The 17,792-nt window shown below is 43.7% G+C and overlaps 1 protein-coding gene across 5 annotated transcripts; it reads right to left on the bottom strand.

Moving 5' to 3' along the window:
• Window positions 1-317: 317 nt before the first annotated feature.
• Window positions 318-16,762, bottom strand: qki2 (QKI, KH domain containing, RNA binding 2). 5 transcript variants are annotated; one of them, XM_080471020.1, is made up of 9 exons: window positions 16,155-16,762; window positions 13,605-13,753; window positions 12,370-12,486; window positions 8,813-8,956; window positions 6,678-6,765; window positions 6,165-6,449; window positions 5,371-5,394; window positions 4,600-4,674; window positions 318-2,595 (listed from the first exon to the last, which is right to left on the bottom strand). In XM_080471020.1, the coding sequence occupies exons 1-9, from the start codon at window positions 16,294-16,296 to the stop codon at window positions 2,573-2,575; spliced, it is 1,047 nt and encodes a 348-aa protein (XP_080327146.1). In that variant the 5' UTR covers window positions 16,297-16,762; the 3' UTR covers window positions 318-2,572. The 5 variants fall into 5 exon arrangements, with proteins under 5 accessions (XP_080327146.1, XP_080327145.1, XP_080327147.1 ...); XM_080471019.1 differs by having other exon boundaries at window positions 4,600-4,677; window positions 16,155-16,706; XM_080471021.1 differs by lacking the exon at window positions 5,371-5,394 and having other exon boundaries at window positions 4,600-4,677; window positions 16,155-16,706.
• Window positions 16,763-17,792: the final 1,030 nt, after the last annotated feature.

Genomic DNA, 17,792 nt, shown 5'->3' with positions numbered 1-17,792 from the left:
TTCTTCTCTCCTATTACACACATTGATGTGTGTAATGTCCACTTAAAAAGCAAGAGGAAGACGGAGAACAAGAGAGAGAGAGAGAGAGAGAGAGAGAGAGAGAGAGAGAGAGAGAGAGAGGGAGAGAGAGCACAGAAAAGGAGAAGTGGGAAAAACATGTTGTGGCCTTTTCCCTGCATTTTGTCTGAAGTATCTGCTTGGAGTTTTTTTCTTCCCCTCTCTGTATCTAAGGAGTGTTTGGTGATTAGTATGCAGAAAGGAAGCTGATTTGCATAATTAAGTGCTACAGAGAAAAAGCAACAAAGTTTGTTAGTTTTACAACTATGAGTTTAATTGTGTACAAAGAGTTATTTCTGCTCAGAATACTTTAAAAGTTAAAAGATCATCGTTCAACACATATCTTTACTATTCAATTTTTTTTGTTTTAGACACACATGTATTTTTTTTTTTTTTTAAAGAAATCCAAAGCAAAGACAGATACCATTAAAGTTGTTAATAGTCACAGAAGTGGTAACAGTTAGTAACCTACACTTGGCACTGAAGAGTAGATTAATGTCGTACTACACTGTTAATTTTCACACTCATAGTATACAAAAGGCACAGGAGGCAAGCAAACGCTGATCTCGAAGGCTCAAGTTAATACAGAGAACATCAGACTCCAGTTCGTCAGGACATCGAGAACATGATAGGATTACTAACGACACACAGAGGATAGCGTTTTCTCAAATTATTCTCCATAATAAGGCATGTTGTTCTCATCTGAAAAGGTAATTTAATGTTATTTTCACGTACAAAATAGAATATAAAAATACATTATGAACTTGTTACAGATGTTACAACTGTAGGATTTCTTCCATATCAAGGCATCACTTGGTTTGACTGTTTGCGTGTGTGTGTGTGTGTGTGTGTGTGTAGGTATAGTGTGCGTACGTGTACTGACATCCTCTGAAAGAGCAGATAAATATATAAAAGAAATGTGGACGACTTTATCTTCAGCAGCACAATCAAACCAAACAACAACAACAACAAAAAAAAAAACATCACATATAACACTGTTTTCATAGAGGAATTCAAACATATTACACGTTGGGAGTTGTGCTGCGTCGCACCTCCAATTCAAATGAGCCACGTTTGTTTGTCCCTGGGATCTGAGCTGAGACGAGTTATGGGTGTAAAGTCATGAAATCTGGAGGATGACAGTGAAGCCTGGGGTCCTAATTAATCAGCAAAATGGTCGCAGTTAAAAGATTTAGGTGTAACATTGTTCCATCGCTCGCAATAAATAAAGGCACTGTTGTTCACGCTCATGTAATACTGTAGTGTGGAAAAAGGCAAAGGCATCGCTGTAGATTTCCCTCCTGTGTGTGCGCCGCGTGCAAGTTTCCTCGGCTTTGCCTCTCATGAGACACTCAGAGATAGTTTGGCATTTTTCCGTTCCAGTTAGTTGGTTTTCCTCATCGAGCACCTGTCGCTTTGTGGTGAAAAAAGGCTTTTTACGTGTATTTCTATTTGGAATATGCACGAAAAACCCATAATTAAATTCGAATAATTATGCATTTTAAGGTACAAAAGTTACACAAAATTGAGCTTTTTCAAATATATTTTTGAAGAAAAGTCCATAGTTTATCTAAATTTCACCAATAATAAATGATTTTAATAAAAAAAAAACAAAAAAAAAACCCCCAACTAATCTGAATTCTTATCTTGTCTATATGGACAAAATGTTAACTTATCTCTTAACAAGTAGAAAGTAATTGTTAAGAAAGAATCATTGGAGTATTTTCACACATTCTCTTCCTGTAAAAAGTGTGAATTGATTTAACTCAAATGCTTTTTTGTTGTTTTGTTTGTTGCATGTGCACTTTGCATTGGCGTTGGATATCTGCAGGAAGTAGGGCCGGTGTGTGAGGCACAGACCACCTCCATTTCCAAGCGACTTCACCACAAACACCTAATTAAAGAGGGTCAGAAACATTTTCTTCTCTCTGAAGTGTTAAGAAAATTATAATAACGAAAGGGGAGGCGCCAGCTGAGGAAACTATACGTGTCAAAAGTCTCAAGGCATCTCTTCCAGTTTAGTGTACACAAAGGATCTCTGCGCTGGTATCGTGTTTGTTAACATGTTATTAATAGAGTCATTATTATTGCATCGCGTGGACTGAGGGCACGGCAGGTCAAAGAGACCATGTGTTGCAGCCGGGGATCGCTTTAGGAGCCCTTCACCGGCGATTCAACCGGCCTCCAGTAAAGCCTCCTGGTCGTGCTTGACTGGCGCCAGCAGTGAACGATTGTAATTTTGAGTCAACCCTTAAATTGGCTTTGGAGTTTTGGAGGAAAGGCACTGTTTGGTGAGGTTTGGGTTAGGACTCGGTGTCGGGCGGGGTCCTGAGGTTTATTCCCATGATGGCTGTCGTCTGGTTGGTTGGTTAGACAGAAGCTGCCGGGTTGTTCCCAATGTTCTGGTCTCTGGTTGGCTGAGCTTGGGGAGTGGCGGGGCCGTGGGCCAATGAGCGCGCCAGCGGGCAGAGATGGGTGGGTCATCAGTGGGCGGAAAGGTCAGAAGGTCAAGGGGTCATGGGTTAGTTGCCGTGGCAGCTAGAGTTAGACAGACAGAGACGGACAGACGTGGAAAGGAAAACAAAAAGGGCACATAAAAGGAGACATAAAAAGAAAAAAAGATAGAAGAGAGATTAGTGTCAGCTAGTGGCGTCGGGATGACAACAAGGCAGATCTACTGCAGTCGCACAGCGTGAGGGGGGCTTACATAAGAGCTGCACAACACCTCCATGAGCCCGGCATGACCATTCCCCAGCACTCACATCGACCGCCCGGTGTTGACACAAGCAATGGCCGGCTATCGATGGAGGTGTTAGCGGCGCTTACGTTTCGGGAGTCGCTCCCTCCCGCCGTGCGACGGCTGCTATAGTGACACTAATCATGCTAGCTGGGCTACGTCTAGCACAGACAGACAGTGAAACCATGGGCAGAGAGGAGGACAGCATGGTTTCATGTGAGTGAGAGAGTGACCTTTATGTCCAAAGAGGAGTGTTTCGGGGGGTCCTCGCTTACAAGTCGAGCTTATTGTTTAGCAGCAGGCATAAGGTCTGATGATTAACTGATTATTGATTATGGTTTGATTCGTTTTGCTATGAAGTATTAGAGGAGCGCCTAAAAACACTACAATAAGCAAAGACCATAAGAGACAGCGATGAGAGGTTAAGAGATGGTGATTTTAGAGGGATTTAGAAACAATTTAACAATAGACAGACTAGCTACAAGAATTTAGAGGCTTTGGTTTGCTTTTCAGATTTTTTTTTTTCAATAGTCATCTTTATTGCCTTTTAGTGTTTTTTGTCCATCGTGTACAACAGGAGCGCCACCGCTCTCTCTCTCACACACACACACACACACACATATACACACACACACACAAACACAAACACGCACGCACACATATGATGTAGCTAGCTAATCCATTTCTATTGCATAAAACAGTCACGAGGCCTGTGAATCGAGAAGGTCACCTCATCTTAAATACACAGAGCAAAAACACTGCCTTCATTGCCACCGTCGCGGTGACTAAAACAGTAGTAGCTACACACTTTGAATAAAAGTTTACATGGACACACTTCATCTATAAAAAGCATATCATAAAAACAAAAATAAAATTTACAAACTAAAAAACAAAAAACAAACAAAACAAAAAAAAAACACTACAAGTATTTCCAAGCGATCTCGTTCAATAAGCTTCATATAAGCACTTAAATCCTTAAAATCCCTATATACAAATTTATTTTGCAGCTAAATACATGGTAACAGCACCACTCTGGCTAGGAAATAAATGAAAATGATGTAAACAGCCCCAATGATAAAGTCCAGTGGGCGACCTATAAGACCACAAACAACAGTATTTCATACAAAAGAGCTTGTAACACAGACTTCAGTAGTTATCACACGCTGTGTTTTAGTAGTAAAAACTAAAGATCACAATCAATTCGAATGATCTTTAGCAAAAAGACAATCACTGTTACCTTAAGTGTCATGAAGTAAGTGGGCGTAACACAGGTTTTTATTAATAACAATAATAATAATAATGATAATAATAAACATCTAGTGGAATGGAGGTGGGTATAAATAAAACTTCCCAAAGTGTTTGTAGGGTCAAAAGTAGTACTGAGGAGATAAACAACAACAAAAAGTTTCTGAGACTTGACTCCAAATCCAGAGTCACAAGGACCGAGTCACATGAACGGAGCGATCCATTCTAATTGAGAGGGTCCCGGCCTGCCAGCCGTCCAGTTTAAGTTAACAGGCGAGCGAAGATAACCGCCCCTGACATGGTTCCTCCCAATCTGCTCACTCATTTCACTTCCACTGCAACAAATACTGTTTCACATCTTTACACGGAAGCCGCTTCTGCGTGTGACCTTTTCGCCTGGTAGTTTTTTTACTCCCTCTCTTTTTTTCTTCTTTTTTTTTTTTTTTTTTTAGGCATGCCGTATTAGACACATGTAAACTGAAATTGGTCCATTGGTCTGCATGCACACACACTAACACACACACACAGATACACATAAAGTGGCTGGTGAGCTAACTAACCTCTGTCTGTGGTCACTACCCTTTGGTAAGGATGGATTCTCTTGTCGTGGCGTCGTACCTTAGTGGTCATGGCACCTGCTAACAGCCATTGACATTCGCCAAAACAGAACACAGAAGGTTACTCATCAGAAAGACATCAGACAATCCACCCATGGCACCAACATCAGTGAAACCAGGAATTTACAAAGTGTTCAAGGCTGAGGGTGAAATAAAGAAGTAAAAAAAAAAAAAAAAAAAAAGGAAATCTTCGCTTCTAGGATACAAAATTATTTGTGTTGTTTTGTGGTCTTCTCTTCTCTAAAGAAAATATGAATCCAAACCACTAATCTCTCGCTAAGTTTCACTAGTAGATTCAACATCAGCTGTAAGCAAAGTCACTCTATAGCTCTGTGTTCAAAATAAGCTTTTAACATCAGTTAAATCACAAGTTGCAGCTCTAAATTATCTACGGGATCACTAAAATGTGTTAACGATTACAAGCGGAAGCTGATCTATTAAAAAAAAGAGGTTAAATAGCTGTCACACCACAACACTACTCTGCTAATACAAAGAGGAAATTAACAGGAATGGACACTTGACTACAGAATGACTGTAGAGGAATCTGTCATCCTAAACTAGAAGCAAACTCTGAGTGTTTGCTCTGCGGGACAAATATGTAGGGGAAGGGGTGGAGGGAGGGGGGTGGGGGGGTGGGGGTGGTCTCTGCAAGCCAGTCCATGAGTGTGCTAGGGAGGGTTGCTATCGCTTAGCCTTTGGTTGGGAAAGCCATACCTGCAAAAACACAGGAAGAAGGGACTGTTAGCCCAGCAATGAGCTTCAGCATGCGTTCTGTATGGGTTGTGGATGTATTACAAGAGCTGGACGGGGCTGCCAATGTCCCAGTCGGACTGGGAAGCGTAACGCACGAGCATGAATAATGATTATTTTCTATTCTAAAAGTGTTGCTCACTGAAAATAAAAAGTGTCTCAACAGTTTCATTATTGCGATGGATTTGATCCCTTTTTTAAGTTCTTGTCTTATTTAAATTTTCAGATTCTGTATAACGTTTGATAAATATTCAGTAAAAAACTGAAATGAAGAAACGGGTCGGGGTCCTTGTTGGCTTATCGTGTGCAGACAGTGAATGAGTTTGACTTTATAGACTGTAGGCGACCTGCCTGGCTGCGCATGAACAAATCGTTTTAAAAAACTATAAAAACACTGTGATTACTTTGAGGTTTTAATTAACCAGCTACTGTAACGTCCATATTCAAGAGCGAAAAGAAGTGAGACGATGCCTCCGAGGGTAAATCTGCTTTTCTATCTGTCTGAAGAGTGATGCAGACGTAGCTGCAAAACAAAGCAGGCTCAATACCAGAGCAGGAATACAATGGCTCAATGGCAAATAAGGGACGTAATGATTTGATACGACAATGTTTGGGTGTTAAATTGAATAGAAATCCTATTGATGGATATATTCAAGGGAGGGAGATTTTTCTGGGACGTTTCATTGGAGTCCAGTATCCAGTTCTCATAATACATCCATTGACCAGGTATTGAAGTGATGAACTTGTCATTTATTTACCTAATACTCCAGTTGAGTCAATCGGGTATTCCAATATGGAGGGCGTGAGCGTGTACGGGTACTCGTAGGGCGTGTAGATGATTCCGGACTCGGGCCCCTGCTGCACCAGCGCTGGATGTGGATTGCCTCCTGGCACGAGGGCGGAGCTCTGGATCTGACGAATCAGAGGCATGAGGGTGGGCGTGGTGACGGGGGCGGGGTTGCGCAGGTTGGGCGGCAGGACGGGCGTCGGGCCTGTGATGATCCGAGGCGCCTGAGGGGTCCCGAGTGGGAAGGCGGCGGTGGCTGCGCAACACACAGACATACAGTGATGCGGAGTGTGTGCACGCCCCACACACAGAGGACGACACAAAGCACAAACACAATAGACAGGGAAGCAGAGGAGAGGACAAACAGTCTATTTAACCAGAGGAACAGAGGCATTGTTCACATGTACAGTGGACTCCTGTACCACGACCCCCCTTTGTCACCCACCAACACGCCTCCACATGCTAACTATGAGGTCATCCTTACGCGTCTTGACATTGGCGTCTCTGTAGGTCCCGTTGAGAATGGCGAGCTCCATCAGCTGCATTTTCTTCAGGTTGTCCTCGCCCTCGGCCTACACCAGCAACATGCAAGCAGACCAGCACAATCAGGTCACTGAGCCGCGACGCTCCATCAGCCATTTCACAGGCGGATGAATGAAACTCTGTCAGGCTCTGGTCAAAAAGTCAACAGATTATACAGTCTGCAGAAACCAACTGTGCCTCGATTTGCATATTTCACAAGGAGTGTAAAAAAAACTGCAGTCGATTTCACAAATTATGTGATTTCAGGGCTTTTGGCTCCATGCAGGAAGTGATATGAGCTTCCTTCTCTCTTTTTTTGTTCTTGTTTCTGAGATTTAACTGTGAGGTTTCTTTCTCCTTCGAGATGAGAAGAACGACTTAAGACTCCAAACGCTGCACAATACTAAAAAAAATAGCAACATACGTTTAAATTAATCTGACTTTTTTAAAAATCAAATAGACGTTTGGTGAAGAGGTAGGCACTTTGGCCTCACAGTGGGAATATCTCCGGGTTTTTCAGTGCTGAGTTTGCATGTTTTACATTTTGAGTGTTTTTTCCTTTAAATGTACTTGATTTTATTGCCTGTAGGTGTAAAGGTCACTGTCTGTCTCTCTGTTGGCCCTGTAACGGACTGGAAACCTATCCAGGGTGTACGCCACCTTCATATAAATCCTTACAGAAGACACTTGAATGGACTGATCGTTGAAGGTGCGGCTTCTATTTGTCCACTCCAGGGGTTAAGAAGCTCTATTTCTGCTAACATGGCAGTTACAGCATCACAAATGTTTTGCTAATGTTGGCTTGTTTTTCCATCACATCCAGTTCTATTTTGTTTCCTTTAAGTCAAGTCTGGAAGGCTCTTAAGTTTCACATCTGCTTTTTTTTTTTTGTCTTTCCATTGAGTCGACAAGAAACGTCAAGTGTTTGCACACAAACTAACAAATGTCTTTTTAGATTCAAACATGTATAATCTACCCAACCTCCACGGCTGTGGAGAATATTTCCCTTTGTTTTCAATCATTTCTGAGAGCTATGCCAGGGAATGTCGCTGCACGAGGGTCCTGTGTTTGCGATGTGGTTAACCAGAGACCTTGGACACAGTCGCGCCATCACACAGGACATATTTGGTGTCAAACATGCTGGCTTCTTAGCTCCAGTTACAGCTTGGTGAAAAGCTTGACTGATTTACATTCAGGGATGAAGGTCGGCTGGGTTAAACTAACACATATCGTTAACTTTACCCTACACACACACACACACACACACACACACACACACACACACACACACACACACACACACACACACACAACAGATTAACAGGTGTTCAGCACCTTGCTAGCAATAGCCGCTGCTTCCATCCTTTAATACTGAGAGCGAGATTGAACCGAGAGTGCCGGTTGATTGCCTGATTTTTCACTCCGTGGCTATTATTGCAAACAATGCAGTGTTATAAAAAAAAAAGGAAGGAGTCTTGTGATTTCAAAATATGTGTCAAATGAAGGGGTTAACTTCAAAGGTGCACCTGCTTGAATGTTTCTCTGATTTGTTGGTTGTGTGCATCTATGTATGGCTGCAGGGTGGGTGGCTGGTAGGTGGGCAGGAGAATGTGAGAAATGTTGGAGAGTGCAATCAAAATGTTCTCTTGTGTGAAGAAAAAAAAAAACCAATGAGAAGAAGGAATACTGTAGCCAGTAGTTGGGAATGAAGTGAGTTGTGAACGAGTGAAAGGAGTGATGGAGTGGGGAGGACGAGTGAACAGACTCTCCATTCATTCACTCAGCCTTTCAAACAACCCAGGTTACCATGGAAACCCCTTTATGTGTGTTCCCTAATTACCCTAACCCCTTACACACACACACACACACACACACACACACACACACACACACACACACACACACACACACACACACACACACACACACACACACACACACACACACACACACACAAAAAGACACAAATACACTCACACACACTTTTTTGGGCTGACAATCCCCTTCCCCCTTCCATGCATACCAACACAGTGAACCCTCATCCAGTCACACAGCTTCTCCACGAGTCCGCTGCAGGATATTCAGACAGATACTCACAGCGGGGACGAGAAGTTTCTTGACCTCGTTGATGGCTCGCTGGAGCTTGATCTTGGCTCGGTTGTGTGTGTCCTCCACTGTGATCAAGACGTGGAGGTCCTCGCTTAGGTGCTCCCAGTTGGGCTTCCCTCGGTTCATCTCCTCCTGGAAACGCAGGAAGGGTTTTTCAAGAAAGCTCAATTTGAATGCACCGCACAGGCCCGGCCCGATTTTCACTTTTCTTTTGGCTTGGCTCGGGTTTTCAATTCGCCCTCCAACTAGACACAAACACACAAGGCCCAAGGTCGTCCAAAGAGGTTTCAGAGGCGTGTCGAACTCATGAAGCGGCCATGTTGTTCCTTGGCGGTTACACAAGATTGCATTTTACTGAAAGCTCTGCTCCCTAATTCTTCCTCCCCTGCGGCTCTGCTCTTAATCTTATCCCGGTTATCAAAACTGCTGCTGAAATTACGACTTTAATAGTTTATAATCTACTCGTGAGTTTGTTCATGAGCAAGTCGAGTTGTTATCAAGTCAAAAACAAATCCTGGGATTTCAGTTGGAGGAGTTCTTGATTTGTTAATGTAACTTTTGTGGCGACTGTGGCTCTAAATCGGAATGTTGCTGGTTCAATTCCCCATCTCCTCTGTCCTCATGTCAAAATGAGCAAGACACTGAACTTCAAACTGTTCTCATTGGATGGACAGAGCGACTTGCATGGCAGCCACACCCCTTGGTTAAAGAATTTCACTCTGGGATTAATAAAGTATTTCAATTCTATCAATGTGCAGTTTTTCTATAAAACAAGTCTTGAAATCTGTTTTTGTGATTGAATTCAGCCATGTCCACGAAAACAGTTTGCATGTTCTCTCTGTGGGTTTTCTCTTGGTACTAGGGTCGAAAAACAATTCATTGAGGGCAACTGATGATTCTGAACTGCACATTGTTATGAATGTGTGTGTGTGTGTGTGTGAGACACTGACACTCTTGGTGTGTGTCCTGTGATGGACTGGCGACCTGTGAAGGTGAATCCCGTGCTTTAAAACTGATTTACTATCATCTAGAAAACGTACGGCTCATAGATTATGATGTTTTAACGACTTATTTGTTGGATCAAACAATCAAACAATGTGATCAATTATGAAGACTGAGTCATTTACTCGTGTTTACCTAACTATAACATACCATAATATTAATTTTGCGTGAAATCTTTTAACAATATGAGCGGGTATTACAATTAATTAGCACAAAAAATGTTTCAGTTTCATCTTATGAAACCAAAGCAGCTACAAATGCAAGATGACATTTAAATCTATTCAATCTTTCTACTTTAATGGTTCAAAGTTATAATCATCCATACGTTCCGTATCACCATAATGGCTAGTAGAAAACATATGAGCTTAGTTGGTCTTAGCCCACATGATCACATGATTAACTCCAACAGTTATCTGGTCAATCCTGCCTGGTAGTGCATTGGATTAAGTTTTGTAAGTTTTAATGAGTTGCTGTGGTGACGCAGATACAAAAAAAAAAAAAAAAAAAAGGTAACTGAATAGACGATACTACTATGTACTGCTTTGCATCTACTAATGTTGATCTTGTATTGCTCAGTGAGTGTTTTCTCTTTGTACTTTTGGTTTAGTTTGAAAACTGCTCACAACAATGATAAACAAGAATAATAAACATGGCCTGAACATATAGAAGCTCCATGTCGTTTGCAGACACCTGGATAAATAGACGGATCCTGCGTTTGTGTCCTGTGTGCTAAATCTGAACCGAGATGTTTAAGGGCAGTAAGACTTCAAACCAGGGGAAGCAGCTGCTCCGGCTCAGTCCTGAAGCAACAAAATCCAACAAAGAAACACCTAAAAAAAGAGTTTCATTTCAGAAGAAACTACTGTTAAAATGATGAACTGTGGTTTTATATTGCCTGCCCTGTGCTCAGTGGCTGCTTGTTTTCTCACTTTGAGTAGTTATGGTGTTACACTATTCCAGGTGTTGAAAACTGTGAGTAGATCGATCTGCCGTGAGAAAAGCCGCAGTGTGAAGTGGAATCCTCCCATGTCAGTGTGGTGTTTGGCAGATCGGATTCTCTGAGGCTGTTTTGTCAAGTGAGATGTATCATTTTGAAGAACGCTAAAAGTCAACATCTTTCTCTCTTCTCCCCCGGCTGCCTCCCACTGTGTCTCTGTTTTCCTTCCTCTCTGTCCGAGGGGCGTGCGGGGTAGGGAATGTTCTGGAGGGAGAGGGCGGAGGGAGAGAGAGAGAGAGAGAGAGAGGGCTAGAAAGAGAGAGAGAAAGAAAGAGGGAGAGGCAGAGGAAAAAGGGAGAGAGGGAAGGAGAAAGAAAGAAAGAGACAGAGTGAGGAAGACAGATAGAGAGAGGGGGGAGAGAGTGAGAGAGAGAGAGAGAGAGAGAGAGAGTGAGAGAGAGAGAGAGAGAAAAGGAGGAGAGGGAGAGAGAGGGAGTGAGAGAGAAAATGAGGGAGGAACAGAGAGAAAGAGAGAAAGGAAGAAGGGGGGGTTCTGGACTTGCTCCACCTGCCGTTTGGAAAGCTTGAGTCGACTCCGTCCAACAACAGACACCAGGGGAGAGGAAGGGAGGACAGATGGACCGAACACCAGGACACGAAAGAAAACCTAAGCACCAATAACTCATCGTGAGAGATGGGCGGATAGATAGATAGATAGATAGATAGATAGATAGATAGATAGATAGATAGATAGATAGATAGATAGATAGATAGATAGATAGATAGATAGATAGATAGAGGCTCACCATCTATTATCTGATCTTTAGGTTCTTTATTCTCAACAACAAGCAAAGTGCATGAAGGACTAGCAGGTGGAGTTTTAGTACCTCTGGGCAAAGCCGCTGTCGCTGTTTCCGCCTTGTTTTGGCAGATCCTGCCCCACAAAGGACGTCCCAAAAGAGCAAACTCAAACCAGATGTGGTTTAAATGATACCACAAAGGAACAGCCCAGATGTAAAGGAAAGAGTCAGGTGCCAAAGCTGGCCCACGTCCCACTTACATTTGGGTAACCACAAAGAGCTGACGGAAACGGTTCCACCGATCTAAAATGCTTGAAGACCAGGCCAAATCTGGCAACCCTGCTGTGCCAAAGAGGCTTCACCTTCTAAGTATGAGGACACGAAGTCTCACTTTGCCATATCGGACTACTTGTTCAATTCTAACAGCGAAGCTAACAACTCCAGGCAAGAAGCAATACAAGCGTTACTGCATGTCATGAATATTACAACAGTATTACAGTGTAATGGTGCCAGGGAACATTAAACGTATGTGTCTTCTGTGTCGGGTCGACGAGACTGTTGAAGGGTCGCCACAGGTCCCCTTGCTTGTTTTGAGGTTGCCAAAAATGAAATTTGTATTTTAATAAACATAAGAGCAGAACTGTAAAATTGCCTATTCTGAACATACATGCATTGGTAAAAGTGGGCGGGTGCGCCAGACAGAAACTGAAAATGGGGTTCAAACCTTTCAGAGGCAACTAGAGGGGTCATGCATGGAACGAAAAAATAAAAATGGACCACAATTCAGTGCTATTGTGCCTCTTTACCTTCTTCTTGTCTCTCATGGAGCCTTTTCCTCGAACCATGATTTTGCACCCGGTCTCTGCCTCCAGTTGTTTGGCGGTCAGCCCACGTGGACCCAGGATCCTCCCGACGAAGTTGAACTACAAAACACACAAAAGAAAACGTTTTGAAATGACAGACGGGAGAGTGACATGTCGTACATCCGGAGCCTGAACCGTGTTTTTACAACGCGAGTATTTTGTATGAGGCTCGGGTGACTGTGCCTTTGAGGTTTGTGCATCTGTGATGTGTTTGTGTTACTAAGAGAGACAGAAATAGCTCATTATGTGGGTGCTGGCTGCTGCTGGTGGCATGACAGGACAGCGTCGTTCTCTTAACCTTATCTGTCACCAACACTGAGTGATTAACTAGACAGCTGCCCCTCTGTGTGTGTGTGTGGGGGTGAGTGTTTATTCTCTGTGCCACTTGTCCTCTGTCCCTCTGCTTCCATCTTAACTATTGTCCAGCCCCCCCCCCCCCCCCTCAGCGCCGCCACGAAAGTTTATCTGAGTCCACCTTAATGTTCGCCGAAGTTGCAACACATTCCGACCTCTAGGATGACCCCCCGACTCTCACAGACACACAAATCCAGATAGTGGGACTGCTCTCTATATATAACCTTGATCTCAACCCCCTTTCCAGAGTACTCCCGTGTGTGTGTGTGTGTGCGTGTGAGTGTGTGTGTGTGTGTGTCTTATTAGCCTCCTGTCATGTGAGTGAGGACAGCCTGTCATTGTATTTGCTGATTGGCAAGATGATGTGTGGAGAAAATCATGTGAGCTCTTCAGTCTGGATCAAGGCGATACGTATTGAAGTGCTTAGCTGTACTTGGCACAAAGTTGGGATTCGTAGAGTCTCTTCGTTGTACTGCACTTGTCTTTAAAAGAAAAATAAATCGTAAATCTGAGTGATGGAACCTGTGCCATCTAAACCTCGACTTCATCCGAGCCTTTGAATGTGACTGCAAACGATTTGTTTATATCTCATTGGTAACACTGACCAAAGTTCATGATGGATCTATTTTGAGTCTGCATCGCTTCATTGGCTGTGAGCAAAGTTGATCTCGGAATTAAATCGGCCTTTTAGATAAAATGGAAAGCAAAATTTCCTTGTGATCACGAGCCAGAGTGACTTTATGTGCCTAAGTGGAGTTAAAGTGACAAAGCAAACACAAACACTCCTGGAAAAAAGGTCAAAGTTCACCGACTGGTTCACTCACGTCGGGGTACTCTTTGACAGGCACGTAGAGTTTCTCCTGCAGCTGAGCCACGGGGCCGATGGCTTCTGGGAGCTCCTCCATGTCCCTCCCGTTGAACATGCCGCCGTTCAGCGTGTCGTTGTACATGTCTTTGCGTACCCGGCCGATTTCTTTCGGAGACAGAGACAGTGAGGTTAAACTGCAGGTAAACTGAAACGGCTGGGAACGTGCCCCCGGGGGTGAAGCACTCTCACATTTCCTCCGTTTTTTTAGATGATGACTCACTGTCACCAGAATTAAAGGAAGCTGCGAGTGTGACAGCTCAGACAGACGGGCGAGCGGACAGACAGACAGACAGAAAGACAGGCAGGCAGAGAGACAGTCAGAAGTATTCTGCACCACAATGTAGAATCTAACCAGTCAATGCTTTGCAATCAAGCCGCCTCCATTACCGACAACTCCCCTGTTCTTTATTTCTCTCCACACAGAATTTCTCCCTCCTCTCTGCAACGTACATGTTATTCAGGGGTCAGAGTGACCTCCTCTACCCACCGGTGTTTATGAACCTCCAGTGCAGGACAGCTGTTGACAGCCCCCACAGAAAACCAGAGAGCAGTACGGAAAGCAGTATGGCTGCAGAATGAATTAACTTGCAGATCATTTCCAACAGCATTTGTTTTGCCAGAAACACACACGAATAGTTTCCAAGACTTGTTTATGCCTGTAATGATTTGTTTTGTTTGTGTATCATTCTATAAGCCCCAGATAATCACTGCAAACTCACAGAAAACTGAGAAAGAAAGAAAGAAAAAGAAAAACAGCTCATTTTCACACTGGACAAGATGCAACCAAAGGAATTTCGTTCTATTAATCCATTAGACAAGCAGCCAAACCGTTTTCAGGATTACTGCAACTGAAGAATTCATTAAACAGAATCTGTAATCAATTTGAATTAAAACATTTTTTTAATAATCAATCCTTTCAAAGGTCAGGTTTCTTCACCGAGGTTTCGTACAGGAGCAGCAACATAAATGGAACCATGTTTGTCTGCCTGTGTGTTTGTTTAGGATCGTGTCAATGACCAGTGCTAGCCTCTGATGCCTTTGTAATGACACACTAGCACCATAATAACCGGCTACTGCAACCAGACAACACGCGCACACAGACCCCCGGTCTGAACCCACACACATACACATGGCAGAATAACTGCCTGGAGGCACAAATATCATCTGACCTAAGCAAGCTGACTGGCATGTCTCTCGGCTCTGAGAGTGATAAGTCTGACCATAATAACTACAGTGGGGCACTATAATTACAGCCGCTGCTGCAGCGACAAGGAAGATCCTCTAATAGTTGATTCTGACCTGACGCAGGCCAAAAGTGACTATTAAGACACACGCATACAAACAAGTCTGCACAGACAGGCACAACTCTTGTCACACTCCAGTTAAAAGTAGCCAGAGGAGGAAAAAGGAGAAGTGAAAGAAGAACAAGAGAGTGGAAGGGAGAGAGACAAAGCGATGAAGGAGGTGGGGGGGTGAGGGTGGGGGTGGGGGGGTAGCATTCCTTATCTCAACACTTCAACCTGTCATGGGATTAAATATAGGCCGGACACGACAAAACATTCAGGCAGAAAATACCCTGCACAAACTTTTTTGGGGCCTTCTGCCTGAGTGCCACTCAGGAAGGAGATACGGTCGAGTTGAAAACAACCCGGTATGATGCCTCTCCTGCTAACCAGGGGCGTCACAATATCACATGTGTAGGGATGAATGTGCTCGGCTGTCAGGACTGAGATGTGGAGTTTGTCTGGTTACGAGCGCAACCTTGCTGCGTCATGAGACTTGTCACAGAGCGCCAAGTCAGAAGCTCCATCTGATCCTGATGTGCGACAGCAGAGCCAAACGACAGGCCCCGGGCGCTTGTGGCAACTGTTGGGGAATGACATTCAAACAGGGGACACGGGACATTTTGAAAGAAAAAAAAAAAAAAAAAAAAAGAAAAAAGTTGAAGGATTTGCAGAGCTGTTGATATCATGCCGTTTTCAAACTTAGAAAAGTAAAGTGCAATAGAGGAGTTGTAGAGGAAGCACCAAGGAGTGTGTGCGTGTGTGTGGGGGGGGCTCAAACGAACTGTTTCACACAGTGACACGCTCTCGTTCCTGCACAGGGATGGGCTGTAGCGTTCACATAAGCCTGAGCATTAGATCACTGGGAAAGACTAACAACTGTCTGTTTGTTCCCATCACCAGCCACCTCAGTGTGTGTGTGAGAGAGACACAGCTCTCAACAAAACTTTACAAGAATTACTGTGAATGACAGGTGGTGGGAATCTAAAGTATGATGAGTTAGTGGAGGAAGAGGAGGTGGTGGTGGTGGGGGGGTAACATTGCTGTCAGGGGCAGCAGAGGGGGGTGGTGGGGGCAGAGAGGAATTCCTGCAGTTAATGACTTTGAGTCAATAACTTCTACCTTCATGAACACTGCTCATCAAAGTTAAAGTGGAGTGAAACGGGGGTGAGAAGTTTGTCCCAGCCTGGGGGAGGAAGAGGAGGAGGAGGAAGCCTGGTTACCTTCATCCAGCAGCCGCTCCAGATGCGTGAAGATGCCGCTGAAGTTTGGCAGCGAGCTCATCACCTTCCGGTCGTTCATCAGCTGCATCAGATAGTCCGGGTTGGACTTGGGTCTCTCCTTCACCTCTGTCTCCCCGACCATGGCTTGAGATTCTAAAAGAGGCCGAACTGAAGAAGGAGGGGGAAAAAACCTGGGAGTATGTTTTTTTCTGATTAAAAAAAAAAACCAAACAAAAAAAAAAAAAAAAGAAAAGAAAAACGCCCAGAAACGCGATGCGAGGACCCCAGGAGGACACCACCGACCTCGACCGCCTCTCTCCGGTTCGGTCGACTGTCCTTCGGCTCTCGGTGTGTGAGCTCTCTCCTCTTCTCTCCCGGAGTTTGAAAAAGTTCCCTTTGAGGGTGGGGGGGCCTCTGGCTCCTCTCCTGACACTTTTCAAACCGAGTCCTCGCACTTGTTCAGCCTCTCCCCTGCGTGCCCTCCGCCCGGTGCTCCGCTGCCGTCCGCCCGGTGTGTCGGTATTCTGCCGCGGTATCGACTCGCTATCATATGATTACAGTACGAGCGGCGGCACGAGTGGGCTGCCGGGAGCGCGCCGCGCGACGCCGTTATCAGAGGGGAGGAGGCTCGTGCTCGTCAGGAACCCCCCCCCCCCCCCTCCCTCGCCCACCCACCCGCACACGCACGCCCTGTTTTAACATTGTTAACAGTACAGGTATGCGCACCTGTTCCGCAGCAGCCGCCGTCCATCACGGCGCGCGTGCACGTGCATTTTAAAGGTACTTTTTACTACTTCCTCTCCACTTGTTTTTATAAATATAACTGCTCTGAGCAATGTTATTTAGGCCTCTCGGACTTCATAGTCAGTTAGTTTGTTTGTTATTTGCTGTTTGCTTTTGATTTTTAAATGAAGAATGATCATTTTTAAACCATTAATAGATAATATTGTACTGTTAGATAAAGGGGCAGAGTATATAAGTTAGACTTTCTGCTCCCTTTCTTTTAGGAATTTAAAAACTTTTGTCTGTATTGTATTGTAAACTTTTGTTCTGTGTTGTATTGAATAGTTTTTTTTTTGTTTTTTTTTTTTACAATAAATGAAACAAATAAACTAAACTACCTCATGCAACCAGGGGTCTGCAACCTCTGGCTTTTCATTTCCTCTGTATTGGCTTTCTGAAGCTTTCTGAAAATTATATATCACACAACTTTCTTTCTATTGTTATCTTCTTTTTTTATATATAGATATTTGCATACCTGGCTTATTTTCAAAAAGCCTCTCCCAGAAAAAATGGTTGAAAAAGCAAATATTGCTATTTAGAAAATCCCCCCCCCCCAAAAAAAACAAAAAAAGGTAAAACTGCAACAGAAAAAAAAAAAAAAAAAAAAAACAACAACAGAAAAACATGTTTGAAGTAGGATTGGCTAAACAAAGAAGCCAGATTGGCTTAACAAATAAAAATAAAAAAGGAGCAAAAAATATTTGAAAGGTCAAGATTGGAACGAAAACAGGTCAAACTGTTAAAATGGCCAACATTGGAAAAAAGATTGTCAAAAGTCAAATGGCTACAACAACCAAACCTGCTGAATCAGTTAAAAAAGGCTGAAAAGGCTAAAACTGCTATTTAAAAAACAAC

The sequence above is a fragment of the Lipophrys pholis genome, assembly GCF_963383615.2.
Source record: "Lipophrys pholis genome assembly, chromosome: 1".
NCBI classification, from domain to species: Eukaryota; Metazoa; Chordata; class Actinopteri; order Blenniiformes; family Blenniidae; genus Lipophrys; species Lipophrys pholis.
This window is presented reverse-complemented; position numbering and strand designations above follow the sequence as displayed.